The 23,531-nt window shown below is 46.2% G+C and overlaps 1 protein-coding gene across 3 annotated transcripts in view; it reads right to left on the bottom strand.

Moving 5' to 3' along the window:
• MYO18B (myosin XVIIIB) overlaps positions 1-23,531 on the bottom strand; it is a 346,197-nt gene that overhangs the window by 225,130 nt on the left and 97,536 nt on the right. For all 3 annotated transcript variants that reach the window (XM_043977482.1, XM_043977483.1, XM_043977484.1), the window contains exons 13-16: positions 16,195-16,365; positions 9,930-10,020; positions 3,489-3,681; positions 688-768 (exon numbers count right to left, since the gene is read on the bottom strand). In XM_043977482.1, coding sequence (XP_043833417.1) covers positions 688-768; positions 3,489-3,681; positions 9,930-10,020; positions 16,195-16,365 — 536 coding nt within the window. The remainder of the gene's footprint in view (positions 1-687; positions 769-3,488; positions 3,682-9,929; positions 10,021-16,194; positions 16,366-23,531) is intronic.

Raw genomic sequence — 23,531 nt, forward strand, 5'->3', positions numbered from 1 at the left:
GGAATGAATGACTTGAGCGCACTTTGAGCAAACGGAAAGAGAGATGGAGAAGAGCAATAAAAATGTCCAATGGGCAAAAGAGATTGATGGACAGGGGAAGACTTTAAATTGGCAGCTCAGCCAACCATTGCCTAAAGTGAAGCTGAAAACCATCTCCAGGAGACCCAGGGATCTTGTAGGGGGCCCTGGCAAGGAGGGAAAGGGAAAAGAGAAATTTGTGTATCCAATACTGGTCGTGAATGAATGAGAAACCATTTGTTAAGCGCTTGATACAAGCCAAGCATTTGGGGTATTAATAGAGAAGCAAGGCAATTCTTACAAGATTCATGGCTGGAAAGGGTATGTGTCCATTGAGCAAAGGTAAGCAGAAAGACATGTCTCCTAATACATTGGCAAAGATGGAGAGCCAACCTCCTGAACCACAAGATAAAAAGCAAGCACCTTCTGATGCTTTGGCTCAATTGTACCCCACTTCCTGCCCCAGGAGGAGAGGTATCCCCTTCCAAGAGAGAGATAATATTTATACAGCATGCACATGTGTACACACAGTGGAATAATGGGTCCGGGGCTACTCTAATGAACACCAGCAACCATGCCCAACATCATTTATAACAAACATAACCAATACAGAGAAACAGATGAATAGCAATTACAAGAATTGAGCCCCGTGATGCTTAGCCCTCTCACCTGGGAGAGATTCTGGTCAATGATCGCCACTGTGGTTCTTGGGGAGAGCTCTGGGAGATCAAAGGGAAGCACCACCTTTTCCTAGAAGACAGTATTTGAAAGTTGACTATCTTCCAAAACCTCTGAACATCTGATAAGGATGTGCAATAACTCCTGGAGAATATAAAATGCCTGGCTTTCTTTGTCCAATTGACTTTTTGTGTGTGTGAGGCAATTGGGGTTAAGTGACTTGCCCAGGGTCACACAGCTAGTAAGTGTTAAGTGTCTGAGGCCTGATTTGAACTCAGGTACTCCTGAATCCAGGGCCGGCGCTTTATCCACTGTGCCACCTAGCTGCCCCCCTTGATCTCCATCTCTTAAGGCTTTCTACTCACACAAAAGTCAATTGGAAGGGGCAGCTAGGTGGCACAGTGGATAGAGCACTGGCCCTGGAGTCAGGAGTACCTGAGTTCAAATCCGGCCTCAGACATTTAACACTTAGTAGCTGTGTGACCCTGGGCAAGTCACTTAACCCCCATAGCCCCACAAAAAAAAAAGAGATGGAGATCAAGGCTCTGCCATCAGATCCTCTCTGAATGTGCCCCATCCAAGCCCAACATTAAAAGCCCAAAAATGACCACACTCTAAGCCTGTTGAAAACTGCCCCTCAATACCCACAGCCACCCTCCATCTTTGCAGGCCCAGGTCAAGTACTACCTCCCTCTGAGGCTGCCCACCTGGGCGAAGCTAAGCTCTTCCTTTTCTGGCATCTAATCAATCACAGCTTCCTTTGTACCTCTCCTGGGTCATCACAGTGGGGTCTGTTGTTTGCTTCCTCATTGTTGATCTGAGTACCACTTTCCTTCCCAATTCCCTGTCTGTGACAATGTAAGCTTAATAACGCTAGCAATCATTTGTGGGGAGGCAGTATGGAGAGCATTAAGGTGTTGACCTTGAAGTCAGGAAGTTGTTGTTATTCAGTTGTATCTGACTCTTTGTGACTCCATTTGGGGTTTTCTTGGCAAGATTACTGGACTGGTTTGCCATTTCCCTCTCTGACTCATTTTATAAATGATGAACTGAGGCAAATAGGGTTAAGTGGCTTGCCCAGGGTCATACAGCTAATAAGTGTCAGGCTGGATTTGAACTCATGAAGTTAAGTCTTCCTGATTCCAAGCCCAATGCTCCATTGCGCCACCTAGCGGCCTACTTCCCACATAGGAAGGGCTTTATGAATTCCCATAATCCATTTGATAGCATGGGGCAAGGAGATATTGCAGCAGTCGGAGTCCATTCCAGCTGCCTTTAGATCCTTCTCTCTCCGGGAAGCTTCCCTGATCCCCACCTCTTTCCCTTCTCCAAAGCCCTTTCATTTTCTTACCTCCCGATAGAATGTAAGCTCCTTGAGGGCAGGGACAGTTTTTAGCTCTGTCCTTGTATCTCCCAGCCTAGAATAGTACCTGGCTCAGAGCGAATGCCTAAGAAATGCTTTTTGAATGTATTTCCTAAGTCCCAGAGAGTCAACACGAAATGGCCGTAAGAGGTGCCCTGTGACCTCTGCTCCTGGCTACATCCACCCCTCCATCCTCCCAGAATCCCAAGGCAGGCGTGGTAATTCCCAGGTCTGCCTCACCCCCTCATTCCATCGCAGTTAGTTTGGTCAGCCTCACTGGCCCTATTAGAAAGGCCTAAACCAAACTCAAGGCAATTATTTCTCATCGACAGCACCCTTACTGAACCTGCCTTTTACCTAAAAAGGATTCTAATGTTTTAAAAGCTGCTATCGTAAGCACTGACTCTGTACCCCATGAGTACAGGGGATCCCTAGGGGATCTGATGATGGCAACAGCTAATCAAGTGGTTCTTTGCTTGAGCACCCACAAAATCTCCGTGGAGGTCAATTAAGGCAGGTGGCCCATTTGGGAAGATCCCAGCCCTCCCTGGGGCTCTAAGAGGGGGCTCCCTCAGTCCCAGCACCTGCCTTTTCAGGGATCCTGTGCCTTGCTGGGGCTTTACCAGACAGGCTGGCTGCATGCTCATGGCTCCCCCCTTGCAAGGCTGGAAGGAAATGGAGAGACTCAAGGACATGGAGCAAGAGCTCGACATACACATTTGGATTCAGAGAGAGTCTTCCGGCTCAGTGTCAGAGGCTAACCAAGCGGAAAAAACCCACACAGCACTAAACAAACGGCAGCCTAGCCCGTTGTGCTACCAGCCTCAACGTCTCGAACCATGGGCACGTCTCTTTTTCCTCTGCTTTCTTAAATCAGGAATTAACTTAACCCAGGGTCTCTGCACTCCCCCACCTGGGCCATGCCAAGCCTGAGGTTCTGGTGTCAATTAAAGGAGCACACCCCTCGGCTGGCTGAATATATTGTGGAGAGTCTTAAAGTGGGGGCAGAATACACTGCTAGACAGGGCTGATATACAGCAAGTCCACTTTACTCAACTATTTTTTTTCCTCAGTTACAAATAACAACTCGCTGTTGAGGAATAGAGACAAGCACATCGGGAGATAATTGGGAAACTAAAACAAATGGCATCAACTATTTTTTCTAGTTAGGCAGAGTAAGAAAAGAGTTTGAAGCCATAAATAATAGGGAGCTCTCATATGTTCTTGAGCAAGGGAGTGGCACTCAACATTCATTCAACAAACATTCACTTGGCTTCTGGGAATACAGAGGCAAGGATGACTGATCTGTCCTCAAGGAGTGTACGTTCTTTTGGAAATGGACTTTAAGGAAGAATTTGATGCCAGTGAAAAGCTTCCCACTCTTCCTCCTAGTTCGACCTTGTGGCTGAGGACCTGCCCCGGGCCTTACCTCCCTATACCGCTCCAGCTCCAACTCAAACTTCTTTCGAAAGAACAAGGTCTGCAGTCGCTCGTGGACGTAGTTGTGGCAAAGTTCCTCGAAGGTAGCCGCCCGCTCCTTCTTCTGATGCCGGGGGTTGTGGAAGCCCGGGCTGTCCACCACCATGATGGAGAACATGGAGAGATGACTGGAAGCCAAAGACCTGAGGACAGAGGGAAGGAAACATCAGTGGGAAGAGTGGAGGCAGCCACAGCCCCCACTATCACCCCGATAGATGGATGGAACTTCCCTTAGCACGGCCTCCCCTGGGTCCTTCCGGCTCCCCTTTGTCTCTTTCCAGGACTGTGCTGGGGAGCTCTCAGGTGAGTGGTGGGAGAAGTCAGCACTCCCTGCTACAAAGTTGTCCCTTTCCAGACAACAGCCACCCCATTTGTAACCTCAGCTGTGGGAGACTCTGGCTACACTCATCCTGTTTCTTCTCCCCTTGGAGCTCAGGTGTGGAGGGAAGAGGAAAAGCTCAGTCAGCCCCTTGTGGGAGTCTGCTCTGCAACCAGAGCCCCCCAAACCACACTGGGCACAGGGATCAGGAAGCCCATTTGACAGAACAGCAAAATAAAATCAGAATGAGGTGACATTGAGGTAGCCTCAAAGCTCTTCACAAATATCATCTTGTTGGAGCCTTCAGACAGCCCTGAAGGGCAGATTCAAAAGATCTGGGAGACAGAGAAAGACATGGCACCAGTGATTTCATTGCAACTGAGGCAACCAGGAGGAACAGCCAGCAGGTAGAGGGTTGGACTTGAAGATGGGAAGATCCGAATTCGAATTCAGCCTCGGGTACTCACTAGCTGTGTGACTCTGGAAAGGTCACTTCACCTCCATTTGCCTCAGTTTCTTCATCTGTGAAACAGGGAGAATAAGAGCCCCTCCCTCCCAGGGTGATGGTGAAGATAAAATGAGATCACACAGAGAATCTTTAAAGCCTTGAAGGGCGATGGAAATGTGACTTCTGTTGTCATTGTTGTTATAGTTTACTGAGGCACATAAAAACCATATTTACTAAGGCATATGTAAACCCATATGTAACTATCAACTAACTACAGTTTCTAGGCACTAAGAGGTCACAGAATTCATTCCAAAGGTGTGACTCCAACCCAGATCTTCCAAGACTTGTCCTCTAGCCGTCACATTCCTTTATGCACTATGCACGCCCCCCCCCCAGCTGCCCAGGCAAGGTTATCTCATGGGCCAGGTCTTCAGTGGCCCTCCAGTGCCCATGCACAAAGCCAACCAGTGTCCTCAGGCTGTCTCCTGGCTGACCCAGACCCAATGTTAAGATGCACCAAGCAAGCCTGCCCTTGGAGACAACATCCTCCCTGCTTCTGAACTCATTAGTCCTGTGCTCCATCCCCTCAGGCCTTTGTTTGAGACTTATGAACCCACTCTTTAATTATGTCTTTTTTTGTGAGGCAATTGGGATTAAGTGACTTGCCCAGGGTCACACAGCCAGTAAATGTCTGAGGCCAGATTTGAACTCAGGTCCTCCTGACTCCAGGGCCAGCGCTTTATCCACTGCACCACCCAGCTGCCCCCTCTTCAGTTATGTCTTAGCCAACAGGGTCAAGGTTAATCACCAGAGATAATCCAAATCCAAAAATGAGACAGCCTTCATTCTACTGGACGGTCATAACTATAACAAATGAGCACTGATAGGTCTAGCGGGCAAAAGACCTGGGTTCAAATAAGTAACATTGAGAAGGACCTGAAAGCAATCACCTCACGACGACCCCAGGAGGTCGACTGGCTGAGCGTCCTCCTCATCTTACAGATGTGGAGATGGAGCCCCACAGCTGGAGAACATCTGGGGCAGAATTAGAACCCAAGCCTCCTGTTCAAAGGCAGGGCCCCTGGTCCACTGTATTATGCTGGCCCTTTGGGGCTGCTTGGAGACAGTGGTCAAATGATTTTGCACTGGCAGAATGCCAGGTACCACAGCAAGCCAGTAAGGAAGACATTTTGAGGGGGCAGGCCTGCCATCCATCACCCCTCCAATCCCAGTTGCCATTTCTGGGTATGACGAGGGCCAGCCAAGCCAGCCCGGCTTCTCCTCTGATTTTTTGGCCCAAGGCTAAGCCCCATTAAAGGTGTGTTTCTCTCCACTACGATGAAGGTCACCCTCCAAACCAAGCCAGTGCAGCTCTGGGCCCTGAGAGCAAGCTCGGCTTCACCCACCCATTTCTAAATCTCTGCATATTTTTCAACAGTTCATCAGGACAGGGAGACAGTCCGATGTCTCAGTTCTCAGGCTCAGGTAGCAAAGAGCTGCAACTCCAAGGGTGAGCTTCTCAAGGCCAAGGATCCCATGGCCTAGCACAGGGGACCTCAGTTCAAATCTTGGTTCTGCTATGTGTGATTGTGTGACCTTGGAAAAGTCATTTCCCTCTGGGCTTCAGTTTCCTCCCCTGAACATATGAGGGAATTGGGTGAATGAACTCTAAGGACACAGAATCGGTTGCATGTCAAAGAGAGGGGAAACCGAGGCCCAAAGAAGGGAATTGACTTGCCCAAGATCATTCAGCTAGTAAATAGCAGAGCTGAGATAGGAACCTGGGTCCTGCCTCCAAAACCATTACTCTTCTTATTCACCCATATTGCCCCAGCTTGCCAAATGAATGAATGGATGAGTGGATGAACAAATGAATGAATGAATCAACAAACAAATGAATGAATGAATGAACAAATGAATGAAAGACTGAACAAATGAGTAAATGAACAAAGGAATGAATGAATGAGTGAATGTATAAATGAATGAACGAATGAATGAATGAGTGAATGATTGAATGAATGAATAGCTGGATGGATAAATGGATGGATGGATGGATGAACGAACAGACAAATGAGCACTCAAACAACTGAATCTCTGTTGTCTTAAAGGAAAATCACCAGCCTGGGCAAGAGGCCCTTGGTCGACAGCAAAGCCCTTGGAGGGTGATTCCGCTGATGCATCCTTGCAGCCTTTGACAAACGCTGTGATTTGGAAATTGTGCTCCACACTCCTGGTGATTTACCTCCGGTGATTTCCCGGCAGCTCGACAAAAGCAGCAGCATCTCCACGACTTTGTTGAAACATATGTTTTCTGGCCTGACACGCTAGATAACTGTCAGAATTACTTAAAAGGCTGGAATGGGCCGGCGCCGAGGACATCACCAAAGTAAAGGCCTCCTCCCAGCCTGGCCCTGCAGCCTCCACCTTCAGGAACTTGGGTATAAAACCAGGCTTTCCTCAAAGACAAGTCCTGGCTGAGTGGTCTGTAATAGGCCCTGGGGCAGACTGGGGCAAGGGAGAAGAAAGGACAGGGCCAAGAAAGCTGGGCTGTGACCCTGGCTCAATCTGGAATGTGCTGTGTGACCTTGGGGAAAATCACTAACTCTCTCTGGGTCTCAGTTTTCTTATCTCTTAAATGGGCATTTTAACACTTGTTCTACAAACCTGTGGAAACATTTTTTTAAATTGCAAGTGAGCAATAGAGCCAGAGGCCAATGGAGGGAGGGGTACATGAATCACGGTCTCTTTGCCAAGTGCCAAGTACCATCACCATAATGTGTGTTTGAGGGGATGGTAGGGGAGAGAAAGGGAGACAGACAGATAGACACAAACACAGAGACGGGGTGGGGGGAGAGAGAGCAGGAGGCAGAGAGAGAATAGGAGAGAGGGAAGACAGAGAGGAAGGGGAGAGAGAAATAGAGAAAGAGAAAGGGAAAGAGAGAGGATGAGAGAGAGGAAAAAGGGAAAGATGGGGTCAGAGAGGGAGAAAAAGAGGAAGAGAGAAATAGAAAGAGAGAAAGAGAGAGGAAGGGGAGAAATTAAGAGGGCAGATAGGGAGAGATAAAGGGAGGAGGAGGAATGAAATTGAGACATAGGTAATAGAAAGAAAAGAGGAGGGACACTGGCCAGGTAGTAAGAAGAGCCAGGGGAAACAAATGGCCATCACCACAGTATCCATAAAATGCTTTTTTAAAAGCAGAGAAGGCACCTGGCCCACTGGATGGATTGTCCAGTGAGCAGCTGTGGGAAGACACAGAATGAATCCCATCCGATGAGGGGGTGTAGATGGCTGGGGTCTGCATGGGTAGAGGGCTGACCCACACCAATGAGCTCCCAGAGCATCCAAAGCAGGAAACACTATAGAGAGGAGAGGTGGGATTGGGGGGGGCATTATCCTAATAATTATCACCCCCTACAATCTTCGCCATGAATCCAAGCCCTCCTTTTAATATGGTCTAACTTGTCTCCCTACTCTCAGGGTCCTTTCTCTCTAGTCTGTCCCAAAAAGAGTAGCCAAATTGATATACTCAGAACCAAGATCTACATCTCTACTCCTACTCAAAAATCTCCAGTGGCTTCCTATTACCTCCAGGATACAATGCAAAGTCCTCAGTCGGACATCGTGTCCTTCACAGTCTTACCACGAGCTATCTTTGCAGGTTTATTTCTATTACTTCCCTCCCTCACTAACTACTCCATGAAAACAGGCTTCTGGGCTGTCCCCCAATAGAATGTAGATTCCCGGAGAGCAGGGATTGTTTCATGTTTGTCCTTATATCCCTAGCACCCAGCTCAATGCCTAGCATACAGTAGGTGCCTAATAAATAGTGAGTTTATGGATGAATTGATTGTCCATAAAGAATGTGCATCCCCCATCTCCACACTTTTGCACAAGCCCTCCCTCCTCATGTCCACCTTAGAGAATTCCTAACTTTCTTCAAAGCTCGGCTCAAGAGTCACAAAGTTCTGGATGCCTCCAGCAGAGGTGGAATAGAGGACAGGGTCAGTATCCAGCTGACCACAGTATACACCTTCTGGTGGGAGATGAGTAATGGGGCCATGGGGGCTGGTTTGGGGAAGGGGAGGCTCCTTATGGTAGATGGAGGTGCTGGAGTGGGGGAGGAAGTCCCCTCCCAAGACCCAGAAGGCAATGCAACAAGGCCCGTGGAATGCCCATCTATGTCTTCCCACAAGCTCAATGGAGGAAGTCCACCTACCATGCTGAAGGCTTCTCTTGTTTGCTTTTGACTTGGTAAGAGTTCCAATGGAGCTCTCTCTGCCCACCTGTCCTCCCTGGCCCCAAGCAGCCCATCTTGTATCCCAATCACACAGTCTTTCAGTGACACCTTTTGTTCCTGTCCTTCTTTACAAAGGCTTGGGGGCTTTGTATTGGACCTATGATTTCAGTGGCATGAGGAACTCCCAAGGGAGGAAACAGTCTCCACCAATGCAGGTCGACATCTACTCAGTAACTTCTAGCATTAGGGAGGCACTGGGAGCACAAAAAGATGTGACTTGCTCAGGGTCACACAGCCTGTAGAGGTCAGATGTGGGACCGGAACCCAGGTCTTCTTATCTCTGAAGTCAGCTTTCTTCTCAAGAGACTAACTACCCTGACAGGCAAAGGTCATATATTCTTTATATACAGTGTGTATTTCAAATGAGATATTTGTAAAGTGTCCTGCCAACCTTTAAGCACCACATAAATGCTGCTTAGTGGTAGAAGTAGCATTTATCATTGTTATTCTATTTATTATTTATTTATAGATTCAAATCAATTTGTATATTATTATTGTTGTTATTATTACTCCTACTGCTTAGTATTAACTTATCTGTGCCCATGTCACACCCTCTTCAGTACGATACAAATTTCTTGAAGCAGGAGGTGTGTTACCCTGACATCTCTGTAGCCCCAGTATCCAACAGTGCCCTGAACATAGCAGGGGCTTAATTGACTTGACTTAGACGAGTCCCTTGACAGAAGCACCACACAGAGGGGTAATAGAACATGTTCTAATCTGTGCATCTATTGAATTCATCAACTGAATGAAATTTCCCTGAGGGCAGGGACTGTCTACATTTTTGTCTTTCTGGTTTTATAACCAGCATATGCCATCCCAGAGCAAGGCGGGAGATGCTGAGTGAATAACAAGCTACAGACCTAGCGCTTGCATAGAGAAAGATGCCCGGAGACTCCCAGACCAGTGGATTCCACACCCTGCTCCTTCTCCAGGGCATCCCTGGATGCCCTCAGCTCAGTTTATAGGGAGGATCAAAGGGGCTTGGGGGTAAGTCTTGTTCCTCCATGTGTCTAGTTGCAACAGTAACCATCACAAATAGCTAACATGTATACAGGCACTGTTTTTACAAATATATTATCTCATCTGATCCTCACAACAATCCCAGGAGGTAGGTGCTATCATTATCCCCATTTTACAGATAAGGAAACTGAGGCAAACAGAGGTGAAGTGACTTTCCCAGGGTCACACAGCTAGTAAGTGTCTGAGGCTGGATTTGAATTCAGGTCTTCCTAACCCCAGTCCTCGTGCTCTATAGCCCCACAAAGTCTTTAGCCCCAGACCCTGGAGAAGAAAAGTGAACATTGCCAAATGCAGTTTTCATACCTGTTGATGAGTGAGACAATGACTGAGAACAGTTCTTCATAGAGGCCGGAAGCCATCCCTTGTACACACTCCACACCCGTCATTTTGGGCCCTGCAGGAAACAAGAGAAGAAGGTGGCATTCCAAGGATTATCTCACGCCCATTCGTTTCCAGCTTCAGTTCCTGGTACATCCCCACCTTGTGCTCAACACTCCGGCCTAAGTCTGCTACTCGCTATACCTTGGACACATTCTGCAGTTTCCCATCTCTGAGCCTTTGATCATGCTGTGTCCTGTCTGCTGCCAACAGTGCCCTTCCCTTTCCACTCACCTTTGACTGTGAATTCCTGCCCATGTTTTTGTTGGGTTTCTTACACTGATTTAATGCTTCATGACTGACAAAGGCCCAATTCCCAGAACAACGTTGAGATTCGAATATCATCATTACGATTTTACAGAGGTGGGAAATGTGGAGAACAAGTGACAACATAACAGTGCTCTAGCCAAAGCCTTTGGGCTTCACATCAAAAGGCTCATTTCCATTATACTCCAGGAGTTTAAAACAATGGGAGAGGTGGAGGAACCAAGATGAGGAGAAATGAAAATTTAATTCTATTTAGAGAATAACTTACATCAAATGATGGAACCATGGAATTGATTGGAATTGAAAGACCAAAGGTATGAAAAGGGGTTTTAAAAAACTGGAGCTAATGCACAGCAGAAGGGTCTGTCTTCTGAGGAGGGACACGAGCTCTTTGAAAGTTGGGATTGTTTCATTCTTTGTATTTGTATCCCCAGTGCTTAGAACAGTGCCTGACACTTTGTAAGTGCTAAATAAATGCATTTAGACAGACTGATTAAAGAAGTAAGTTTCCCCCCTGTGGTAAAAATTATTTGTGATAAAGTTATTATTGGTGTTTTAACTGACTCACTTGGGAGGGGCCACACTTGGCCCACCCTGAGGCTACATATGCTACTGAGGTCAGAAGGAGAACTCTCCATAGGCAGTTTTTGAAGGACATTCCCTTTTGGGGGAAGAAAGATTTAATGCTCCCTGAAGGGAGGCAGAGGGCTCTTCCAGAATGCTAGGTGTCTTCCGGAACGAGGGCTCTCGGTTTTCTGTCCTTGTGGTGGTGGTGCTCTGTCTCAGGGGGCTGCTTTCCTTGGTGGCTTGAGCAACTGTAGACTGTCCAGGTGTGGGTGAGTTAATTATGGAAAACCCTAAATTCCTTTGAACTAGCTTAATTGGAAACAGTCTGAGGATTGAATAGGTTAAGTTTAGAGTTAAGAGTATTTATCTGTATTTCTATTTTCCTGTTTCCTTATCTTTGATTTTTATTAGTTTCACCTTTGTTGTTTAATTAATTCCCAATTAATAAAATCTGATCCTTTTGTGAATTAAAGCTTAAAGGCTCCTTTCTTATTGGCCTGGGAGAAATAAAAAGGGTAGTTCATAGGGGAGGGTGAACCTAAAAGGTCCCTCATATTTCCGGGACCCCAATATTAAGGTGAGTCACCCAAATAACGCTCCGTATATAAAATTTTGGCCCTCACACCTCCCTGGAGGTCTTCAAGCAAATACTGGATGACTCTGTGTTGGGGCCACTGCAGAGAAGATTTGTGTTTAGCTCAATGGCTGTGGTGGTGATGGTAATGCTAGTAGTGATGGATAATGGTGGTGGTGGTGGATGGTGGTGGTGATGGATGGTGGTAATGGTGGTGGTGAAAACGGTGGTAGTGAAAATGGTGATGATGGGTGGTGGTGGTGGATGGTGGTGGTGATGGATGGTTGTATTGAAGATGGTGGTAGTGGATAATGGTGATGGTGTCGGATGATGGTAGTAGTGGGAGAGACCTTCCCTATCATTCTCCTCTAGAGCCTCATCACAGTGTGAAAGCTCTACTCCATGGGAAAAGCTTCCCTAAGGCTCCCTGGCCAGGTCCTGACAAACTGGAAAGGCTTCAAATATGGACCCAGAAACATTTTTGTTATCTGAGGCCTCATCTGGATAACATCAAAGAGACTCATCACTATATTGACCACAGAATAAAGAGGAATGTTTTGGTCCCACATCTCACATAGACCTTTTCACAAGGGACAAGTTATGTGTTGGTGAAGTGAGGAAATTATGAAAATCATAACTTCTTGGGTTATTCAAGTCTGAATATTGTTGAGAACAAAATACATCTAAAACTCCAATGAACCAAAAGAGAGAACTCACGGGTTATTCCAGTACAGATCACCTTTTGTTATTGAAAATCATCACCAAAAATCAGAGTTGGAAAATTACCTATCAGGTCTCTGGATAAAGGAAGAGTTCATAACCAAGCTAGAAACAGGGCGGTTCACAGCAGGTAAAGTGGATAATTTTGATTACATAACATTTTTTCTTTTTTTTTTGAAGGGCAATGAAGGTTAAGTGACTTGCCCAGAGTCACACAGCTAATAAGTGTCAAATGTCTGAGGCCAGATTTGAACTCAGGTCCTCCTGAAGCCAGGGCCAGTGCTCTATCCACTGTGCCACCTAGCTGCCCCTACATAACATTTTTTTGCACAAACAAAACCAATGTAGTCAAAATTAGAAGAAAAACAGGAAATAGGGGGGAGGGGTTGCAACAAATTACTCTGATAAAGGTCGCATTTCTTAAATATGTAGAGAATGAAGTTTATAAAAACAATAAAAATTTTTAAAATTTAATAAATAAATAATGGAAACCAACCCTCAATTGATAAATGGTCAAAGGATATGAACAGGTAGTTTTCAGATGATATCAAAGCTATTAATGGTTATGAAAAAATACTAATCACTAATAATAAGAGAAATGCAAATTAAAACAACTCTGAGATAACCAACTCATACCCATCAAATTGACTATGACAGAAAAGGAGGACATTTGGAAAAGAATGGACATGAGTGCACTGTTGGTGGAGTTGTGAGCTGGTGTAACCATTGTGGAGAACAATTTGGCACTATGTACAAAGGACTATCAAACTGTACATACCCTATTGACCCAACAATATCCCTACTACTCTAAACCCCAAAGAGATCAAAGGAAAAGAACCCATACACATAAATATATTTATAGCAGCCAAGTGGCAAAGAATTGATAGAGACTGGGGAATGGTTAACAAGTTATAGTATATGACTGTAATGAAATACTATTGTGCTACAAGAAATGACTAGCAGAATGCTCTCAGAAAAACCTGGGAAGATGTATAATAACTGATGCAAAGTGAAGTGAGCAGAATTGGGAGGATATTGTACACAGTGACTGAAACATTGTGTGGTCATCAACTAGGGAAGACTTAGCTACTGTAGTCAATACAATGACCCACCACAACTTAAAAGGACTCATAATGAAACATGCAACCACCTTCAGATTAAGATCTAATAGACTCAGAGTGCAGAATGAAACATATTTCCCCTTTATTATTTTTTAATTCTTCAGAACATAGCTAATGTGGAAATATGATTTGTATGACTTCATATATACAATGGATGGCATATCTCCTGACTTCTTAATAGGTGAGGGAGGAGTTAATAGGTGGAGAGAGGAAGAGAATTTGGAACTGAAAATAAAAATGAAATTTTTAAAGACTCTTGGAGCCGAAAGGAACCCTCAGAGTCCATGTAGACCAATCAGTACCGCACCAAGAATCCCATCTACAGAAGTGGTCCTCTACCCACAACTTAAAGAGCCCCAGTGGGGGCGAGCCCACTCACTCAAGGCAGAATATTCCACTAAGGGGCAGCTCTAATTGTCAGGAGGGTTTTCTGGACACCTAACCTTGCCTCTTCAATTGCTACCCAGAATCCCAGGTTCTACCTTCTAGGGCTAAGCAGAGAAGGGCTAATCTCTCCTCATATGCAGCCCCTTCCCTACCTGGAGACAGTGATTAAGTCTTCCCCAATAGCACTTCTCTCTGATTCCACTTTCCAAAGTCACTCAGAGATTGGAAGGCTGGACTGCCCTGATTCTCCCCTAGGGAGCTCCCATCTGCCCCAGGCTTACAGTTGGCATATTGTAAAATGTAGTCAAGGCAATGTTTGGGCTGAAATCCCTAAACCTCGACCCTTCTATCCCACTCACCAAATGCCCATGCTGTCGCAATGCTACACACATATTCTAACTCAAGAAACCGCAGTGCTGGGACATTCTAACATTGTTCCCGTATCTCAGGAAGCATTTCCCTTTCTTGCTTTAACCCCAGAACCTGATATAGTTGCTAGGAAACCTGCAGCCTCCTAGCATCTCTCCTGATCCTGGCAGGTCCCTCTGTGCCTGCTCTCTGCGGCTCGGTCCCAGACCTAGAAGGAGAGATATCTATGCACAGACACAAAAGCAGGAGGGACAAAGGCTTTTTATGCAGAGATAACTCATGTAAGAATTCTGAGCAGGGAAAGAAAAGAAAGAGACAAAAAGACTGGAACCTATCAGAATTGTATCATCTGCTTGGCACCATCAGGGTCCAAACAGCCCCCAAAAGGCTTGGAGGACAAGAGTCTTTGGCCTGGGAGTCAGTAGCCATAGCCCACAACTAGGAAGGAAAGGAGGAAGGAAGGAAGGATGGAGGGAGGGAGGAAGTGAGGAAGGAAAGAAGGGAGAAAGGAAGAAAAGGAGGGAGGGAGGAAGGAGGGAAGGAAGGAAGGGAAGGAGGGAAGGAGGGGGAGGGAAGGAAGGGAGAGAGGAAGAAAAGGAGGGAGGGAAGGAGGGAAGGAAGAAAGGAAGGGAGGGAAGGAGGGGGAGGGAAGGAGAGAGTGAGGAAGGAAAGAAGGAAGGAAGGAAAAAAGGGAAAGAGGAAGAAAAGGAGGGAGGGAGGAGGGAAGGAAGGAAGGATTGAGGAAGGGAGGGAGGTAAGGAGGGAATGAGGAAGGAAGGAAGAGGGGAGGGAGGAAGAAAGGAAGAATGGAAAGAAGAATGGAAGGAAGAATAGAAGAAAGGAAGGAAGAAGGGAGGGAGGGAGGGAGGGAAAGAGGAAGGAAGGAAGGATGGATAGATGGAGGAAAGGAGGGAGGGAGGGAGGAATGAAGGAAGAAAGAAAGGAAGGAAGAATGGAACGAACGAACGAACGAACGAATGAATGAAAAGGGAGATAAGGAGGGAAGGAGGAAAGGAGAGAGAGAGTGGGGAAAGAAGGAAGGGAATAAGCATTTTTAAAACATCTACTATGTGTACTTTCTCATTTGACCCTTACAATTCTGAGTAGATGCTATTGTTATCCCCATATAACAGCTGGAGAAACTGAGGCAAATACTGACTCGCCCCGGATCACACAGCTAGTGTCTCAGGTCCCATTTGAACTCAGATCTTCCTGACTCCAAGTCAGAAACTCTATCCACTGCACCATCCAGCTGCCTTCAAAGTGATGTTCAGAGGGGCAGTTAGGTGGCACAGTAGATAAAGTGCTGGTCCTGGATTCAGGAGTACCTGAGTTCAAATCCAGACTCAGACACTTGACACTTACTAGCTGTGTGACCTTGGGCAAGTCACTTAACCCCCATTGCCCTGCCCAAAAAACAAACAAAACAAAAAAAAGTGATGTTCACTCCGTGGGGATTCTCCATAGAGGATCCTCCAAGACCAAATGAGATCAACATGTGTCAAGCACTTCCCAAATCCCAAAACCCTCTACAAATGCTAACTATTGTGCCAACTATTCTCTATGAAACAATGGGCTGTAACCCCTTCAGCTAAATTCTCTGAATGCAGGCAGTTTCACAGGGTGTAGAGCTGGTCCAGCCCTCCGCTTTCACAGGGGAGTCCCAGGAAAGAGAAATGACTCATCCACAGTCACAGTGCTAGAGAGGGGCAGAACTGGGATTCCAAACAAGGCCCCTCAAATGGAGGTGAGCACACCAGCCTGGGATATGGAGCAAATCTAGCAAGACTCTGGGCAGAGGGGGTTAGTTCAGGGTCCAAGAAGGCATCAGATCTCTCACTGACCCATTCATTGGTAGCTGTCCAGATCTTGGAGCTAAATAAGAAAGTGGAGAACAGTAGACTGGAGTTCAGATCCTGACACTTACTAGTCGGGTGGCTTTGAGTAAGTCATTTCTACCAAGCCTCTGTTTCCTCATCTATCGAATGAGGGGATTGGTTCCAACAGCCTCCAAGGACATCTTCTGTCCCATCCAAACCCTTCCTCCAGAGAAGCATCTATCTTCCATACACGCCCCATAATTGTGTACAACCAGACAGTTCCCGGTCCCAAGCTGTATCGATGCACACACAGCACTGGGCTCTGTGACTAGAGGACACCCCACGGGCCCATGGAGACCACCTACCCACTTCGGGCTCCTCCTTGTGGTTGGGTTGGTTCAGCCTGGATGTCGCCTGCAGGATGATCTGTCGGAGGTGGTGTTTGAAGACGGCGGTGGTCAGCGCCTCGTACTCACAGCCCAGCACCTCGGCAGCGTAGTTGGCCCATTCAAACCGCATAAATTGCTTCCTGCCAACTAGATAGAGGGAGGAAAGCCAAGAGTCAGCCATGTTGACTTTTGGGGATCCTCCCTTCTTTCCTAGCCTTCCCACATGGACTTTGTGAGCCCGGCCTCCATCATAGCCCTCCCCGTAACAGAGAAGGAGATAGGGAGCCACATTTTCTTGTAGACTTCACCCCCCCACCCCGCCCCCGTCCCATACAAGCATTTCTCCCTGATGCCCACCCCCTCCAACCCTGCCCCAAGCAGATCTTCTCAAATAGAGAACTACCGGAAGAACACAGGTTGTAAAGTCGGAGGACTGAGGTTCAAATTTTACCTCTAACACCTACCACCAATCTGTAAACCGTAAATCACCTCTCTTCCCTGACCTCAGTTTTCTAGTCTATAAAATGAGAAGGGTTGGACTGGACGGTCCCTGAGGCCCCCTCCCTCTCTAGAGCCATGCTCTTGCCATCCTAATACTTAGTAAACACGGATCGAGAGCAGGTACTGTGCAGCATGCCGAGTATGTAAAGATAAAGCAGAACCGCCCTTTCCCTCAGAGGTAGGAAGGATGGGCCCCAACACATCTGCAGATTGCAAGTGAAATAGAAATAAAAGGAGAGACACGTTTATCGAGCGAGCGCTTGTGAGGTTCCAGGAACTGCACAAGTACTGAGGTTACAAATGCAAGCAAAATCCAAGACAGTGGAGAAAGGAAAGAAGCCAAGATGAGGGCGTGGCTTTGGAGTCCGGAAAGTGAACCGTACAAGGGTGGATGCGCCAGGGCAACGGAAGCACAAAGAACTAAAGGAGGCTCCGGGCGGAGGAGGTAGAAGAGACGTGATTTTTGAAGTCTAAAAGGTGAGGGAGAAGGCCAGAAGGGAAATGGGAGGAGTTGGGGGGGCAGTAGAGATACCCTAGGAGGGGTCTGAGGAGAGAGATCAGTCAGCTTGGGGGGTGGGGATCAAGGAAGAGTCCACAGAGGAGGTGACCCCTGAGCTGAGCCTGGAAGGCCAAGGACTCTAAGAGGTGGAGGAGGGACGGCAGCATGGCTGGATTGGGAAACAGCGTGTGGAATGGTTCAGCTCCCAAGCCATATATACAAGAACCAGAGGGAAAGGAAGGGAAGTGAGAATGCTTCTCTGTCACTGCCCCCAAGACCCACCCGGGGTCCAGAGAGCTGAGCTGTCCGATCCAGTTACAGAAAGAATGAGCGAGACACCCTGGTTGGGACTGGACTTGGTTCTTGTCACTGTGTCCTCTAGATCAACTGTTCTCAAACTCTTCAGTCACAGGATCTTTTTACATTCTAAAAAATTACTGAAGACCTCACACACACACAACACACACCTCACACAATACACACATAAACATACAATTACACATATACACACATACACATATACATATATACATGCACACCTCACACATACACATACCATACCATACCATACACATACATACACATATACACATATTACACTCATACACATACACAAACACATACTTCACAGCACAAACACAAAGGTTTAGTTGATCTGAATCATATCTGTTGATATTTACCATAATATCACGTAAATAGTTTTGACCTCACTTACCACCCCCCCTAGATCTCTCCTTCAGATGGCCTGTTTCAGACCATACACAGCACCCTAACCATGGCAGGCACTTAGTAAATGCTAGCTGTGTTTGAAAAGACTGTGGAATAGTGGAGAGAATCCGGGCTCTGGATTGAGAGGACAGTGAGACTTGAGTAAATTCCCTAAGTTATCTAAGCCTCACTTTTCTTTGTCTGTAAAAGGGGAGGGGAAGGCAGAATGACATGACCTCCAAAGTCCCTTCTAGTTCTAAATCTGCTATCAATTTGATTTGAAGACATTCTGTGCTGCTTTCCCCTGGCACCAGACATACTGGTTGTAGTTCTGCTAGTGAAATTCATTGAGCCAAGTTCAAATTCTGCCTCAGATAGCTATTAGCTATTAGCTATGTGACCCTTGGCAGGTCACAAGCTCTATTTGCCTGTTTCCTCATCTGTAAAATAAGGGAGTTGAACTCAGTGACCTCTCAGACCCTTTCTATCTCTGCATCTATTCTGTGATCCTGGAGAAGGAAATCACAAACCCTTCCAGTATCTTTGCCAAGAAAACCAGAAATGGGTCACAAAGAGTTGGACACAACTGAAAACAACTCAACAATAACAAAAGAGGCAAAAGAATGTTTCACTGAGGGTTCTTCTCCCAATTAAATCACATTGTTAGGTGTGTAAAGGATGGAAAGGGTGGCTCAGATTTACTTCTCTTGCCTTTGTTGACCAGCTAGAATTTGATTTCTGTTTCTGTCACAGGCATTTCAAAACTGTCCATAAACATCTGAGAGCTTGATGTAAAAAAAAAATGCCAGGGAGACAGTCCATTGGGCTGCGGAAAACCCACTGAATGCCTTTGCTCAGCTCATAGCTCTTTGGCCTAAGGAGATGCCCAAGGGGCAGCTAGATGGCGCAGTAGATAGAGCACCTGCCTTGGAGTCAAGAGGACCTGAGTTCAAATCTGGCTTCAGACATTTAACACTTACTAGCTGTGTGACCCTAGGCAAATCACTTAACCCCAATTGCCTCACCAAAAAAAAAAAAAAAAAAAAAAAAAAAAGAAAGAAACAGAGAGAGAGAGATGCCCAAAAGATTGAAGCAATGCTGGGGGGGGGGGCATGGCAATGATTTCTGGTCTCCTGAATGGCTGTGCCCTCCGATACCACTGCCTGGGTCTCATTGGCACCATTGTTGAGACCATGGGTACAGAGGACCCTGCAAACAATGAAGGCATATATGAGGGTCTGTTGTTGTTATTGTCTGATTCATGCTAAATCAGTGATTTCATTAGCTGTAGGGCATCCTCCAATCACACAGCTTAACCAGGTCCTTCTGGAAACCCACTTCAATGAGCCCCTCCACTATGTTGGATGCCTTTCCTAGGTCCTTTGGGTACTGGTAGAACACTTCAGCCAGCTCTGGGTTGCATCTTCCTCTCACCCACTCTCTTTACCAGTCATATATCTCATTCTAATAACATCTTTCCCTATGTTTCTCTTATATAACTCTTGTTTGGCCACATGCTTAGCCTCTTTACACCCACCATGCACCTCCCCATTAGTCTCTGCGTGACTCAAACTCACCAACTAGGGCCTTGCCAATAGATGGATCCCTTGCCTTTCCAAGGACCAACCTAGCCAAGCACAGGACTCATCACCCCTAAGTTGACCATCTGGGGGTGAACTCTTTGACCAATGCACCCCATGAACCAAAAATATATATATATATAAAGTATTCTTCACCAAGACCCATTAGAATCCCCTCACCCCAACTCCCTTAATACTGTGCAAGGTCATTATCCACCTGGGCTCTAGACGCTCCAACTCAGATTTTGACAACTACAAGCACTGTTCCCATGGGACACACTCAAAAACAAATATCCTCATTTTCCATCCCTTTGCTTATGTACATGCAAACACATACACACATGTGATTTGCAAGTGGTCTCCCTCCCTCATTAAAATGTGAGTCCTGTTAGCACAGGTGCCATGATTTTGCCTCTCTGTATATCACCAGCCCTTAGCAGGTCACCTTCCACATAGTAAGCCCTTAATAAACGTTTGTTGGCTGACTATGACTCCAATGGAACATCCCTGGAAGTGGTCTTCTCCTGGTCCATAGATAATTTCTTCTTTAAGAAATAAGAACAGATCTGCTCAGCCTAGAACAGACCATGCTTTCTCTGTTCGCTTGCTATGACCTTCAGATAACTGGCTGAGCCATTAAAAGTGACAGACAGAATCAGCAGTAGCTATTCCTGAGAGAAAAGCAGAGAGACCATTGCTGGATCTTGGCTGAATACTTAGTGGTTATTTTCAGAGACTAGGAGAGAAAACATTTCACTAAATGGGTGCACGAGTTCATCTATCAATATATAGACTGCTTTAGCAATTGAAATCAATTTTAAATAAAAGTTACTCTGTTGATTGATCTACATGAGGACCCTGGGAGCATTAATATGAAGCAAACCCCCTGAGCAACAGTTTCTAAGGCCAAAGTGCCCAGTGTAGGCAATGAGTTAGGGTAGAGGGGAGGGCCTCAGTCAGAAGCTTCTGACTTGCTTCCAACAAGCAGCTGAGGAGCAAGACTCAAGTCCTCCTTGGCTAATTACCCCAATGTCTGCATGAGCTTCCCTTTGGGGAGAAAAGGTGGTGCATGCTTAGCCATTCCTTTGGAAATATAGACATAATTATGATGTGGCTAAAGTTTATATGATAATGGCTAACTCAGTCTTTGAATACTTTAATATACATTCTCTCATTGGATCCTCACAACCCCATGAGGCAAGTGCTATTATTATCTCTATTTTACAGATGAAAAAACTGAGACCGGAGGGGCTAGGTGACTTGCCCAGGGTTCCACAGCTCTTGTCCCAGGCAAGGTTTGAAATTTACTCCAAATCTGACAATCTGTCCACTATGGTGAGGACTTTCCCAGCTTTAGAATCAAAGTATGTGGGGGGTAGTGTGATGCCCAGGAAAGACCTTTAGATTGGAAGTCGAAAAGAAGCCTTAGAAGGTCAGCAGGAGGGGGCTGCTGTGCCAGGGCAGGAGTGGAGCCCAACCCCACAGTCCTGCTGACACAGATCCAGTCCCAGGCAGGCCTCGCCAAGGAAATAGACCACCAGAGCCTCTGAATCAGCTGCAACGCCAGTGTCATCTGGAACTAAGTTCACTGTCTGGTGAGAGGGTTGAGCATTTGGCCTGGGGGAGATTACAGGGGTCTCTGTTGGTGCTAAGGTGGAACTTGGGTTTTTCACCCCTGCTGGGAACCAGAAAGTGGTAGCACAGGTCGGGGAGGGGCACAGGCTTGTTGGAGCTAACAACCAAAGCACACAAAGTTTTGCTGTCTGGTTAATTAGCAAGTTGGCCTGGATTTATCTGTGGACCAGGGAACAGGCCAGATGAGTGATGAACCTGCCCCTCCTTAAATCATACACACTCAATTGGGTGGAGTAATCTATCTAACCCTGCAGGAAAGTAGGAGGGGAAGGGGATAAGGAGGAAGGAGTAAAAGAAGGGAAGGCAGATTGGGGGAGAGGAGCAGTCAGAAGCAAATCCCTTTTGAAGAGGGATAGAGTAAAAGAATATAGAAAATAGAGTAAATATCATGAGGAAGGGAATAGGATGGAGGGAAACAGTTAACAAAAGTAACTGTGAAAAAGAGAAAAGGGAAAAAATTGTACAAAAATATTTATAGCAATTCTTTCTAGTGGTTAAGAATTGGAAATTGAAGGAATGTCCATCAATTGGGGAATGACTGAACAAGCTCTGGTATATGATTGTAATGGACTATTATTGTGCTATAAGAAATGACAAGCAGGATGATTTCAGAAAAACCTGGAAAGACCCATGTGAACTGATGCATAGTGAAGTGAGCAGAACCAGGAGAACATTGTACACAGTGACAGCATTATAGCTCTATGAGCAATTGTGAATGACTTAACTACTCTCAGCAATGCAATGATCCAAGACAATCCCAAAGGACTAATGATAAAACATACCATCCACCTCCAGAGAAAGAACTGATATTGATTGAACACAGACTGAAGCAGGCTATTTTGTGCTTTCTCTTTTTTTTACTTGAGTCTTTTTATGTAAAATTACTAATATGGTAATGCTTTACATAATTGCACATGTATAACCTCTATCTGATTACTTACCACCTCAGGGATGGGGGAGGGTAGGGAAGGAGGGAATGAGAAAGGGATAGAATTTGGAACTCAAAACTTTAAATAAATGGATAGATACATAGATACACGATAAATAAGTAGATAGATCAGAAGTCCGAGGGCCTGAGTTAAAACTTCACCTCTGCCACCTACTGCCTGGGTGAGTTTGAAAAAGTAGTTTCCCCTCCCTGGGCCTCATTTTCCCTATCTGTTAACATGAGCAGGGTTGGACTAGCTAGCCTCTAAGGTCCTTTCCAGATCTGTATCTGTGGCCCTGTGATCCTCTAAGTATTAGGATGTGATAGAAGCCCATCTGTGCCCACAGGGGCATATCCTAGCATCCAGACAGGTAGGTAACAATAGGGCTTGGGGGGGGGGGAAATTCTATTTATCCTATTTTCACGATTGCTATTTTAGAATTATAAGAACAGCACTAGAATTCATCTGAGAGCTGCTTGTCTGAGGGCTGGCTTTGATGAGGGCAAAGGGGTAGCCCTTCTCATCCACCACCCCTACACCCCTCTTACCCTCAAGCCACATTAACAATCATCCCACACAAAACACTATCCATCTAGAAGTTCAAGCTCAGTGACCTGTAGGAGCTGGGCAGATCCAGGGTTACTGAAATATCTATAATCACTGTCCAAGCATGGAGGCAAAAGGAAGAGGCAAGGGAGTGTACTACTGAGATAGAGAGGCAGACACGGCAGGGAGAAAGGGTAAGAGAAAGAAGTGTTATGGGCACATCAAAGAACCTTCTCCTTGAGAAACTAAACCAGAGGACAGACATGCCTAGAGAGATAAGTGGAACCAGATCGGACTGAGCTAGCTTCTCAACCCCCACCCTTCATTCTAGTCACCCTCAACCCTGGGGTGATAAGATTAGGTGTGGCTGCTTCCTTTGTGTCCTGAGGAGATGGCTTCATCGATCTGCAGCCACCCCTCACCCAACTCCTCCAGCCACCACCAGTGGGAGATGGTCCTCCCTTACTAAGGGAATTTTCCAAAGTCAGATGGTCACCTTCATCAGTCCTCTATAAAAGTAGCTGCCAGTCTCCTGCTCGAGGAGATTGGTATCTCAGAGCCACGCTCTGTGCCATGCCTTCTCCCCATGAGAAGTCCAAGGACTTCTTTCATGGCTTTCCTTCCCTTTCCCTTCCTCAGCCCCGAAATAAACTACCATCTTATTCTAACTGCTTTTGTATGCAAGAGGGTGTAATTCTTTAAGGAGGAATTCCTAAGGACCCCAAACCCCTACCTCTACCCCTACCCTATTTTCCCCATGACAGAAGCAAGAGAAAGGAGAGGGAGGAGAAACAGGAAGAGAGAGAGAGAGAATAAGAGAGAAAGGGGAGGACAGAAGAATGGGTGAAGAAGGAGGCAAGAGAGAAAAAATGAGATAAGAAGGGGAAAGAGAAGTGGAGAAGAATAGATGGAGAA

Source organism: Dromiciops gliroides, chromosome 1 (assembly GCF_019393635.1).
Source record: "Dromiciops gliroides isolate mDroGli1 chromosome 1, mDroGli1.pri, whole genome shotgun sequence".
NCBI classification, from domain to species: Eukaryota; Metazoa; Chordata; class Mammalia; order Microbiotheria; family Microbiotheriidae; genus Dromiciops; species Dromiciops gliroides.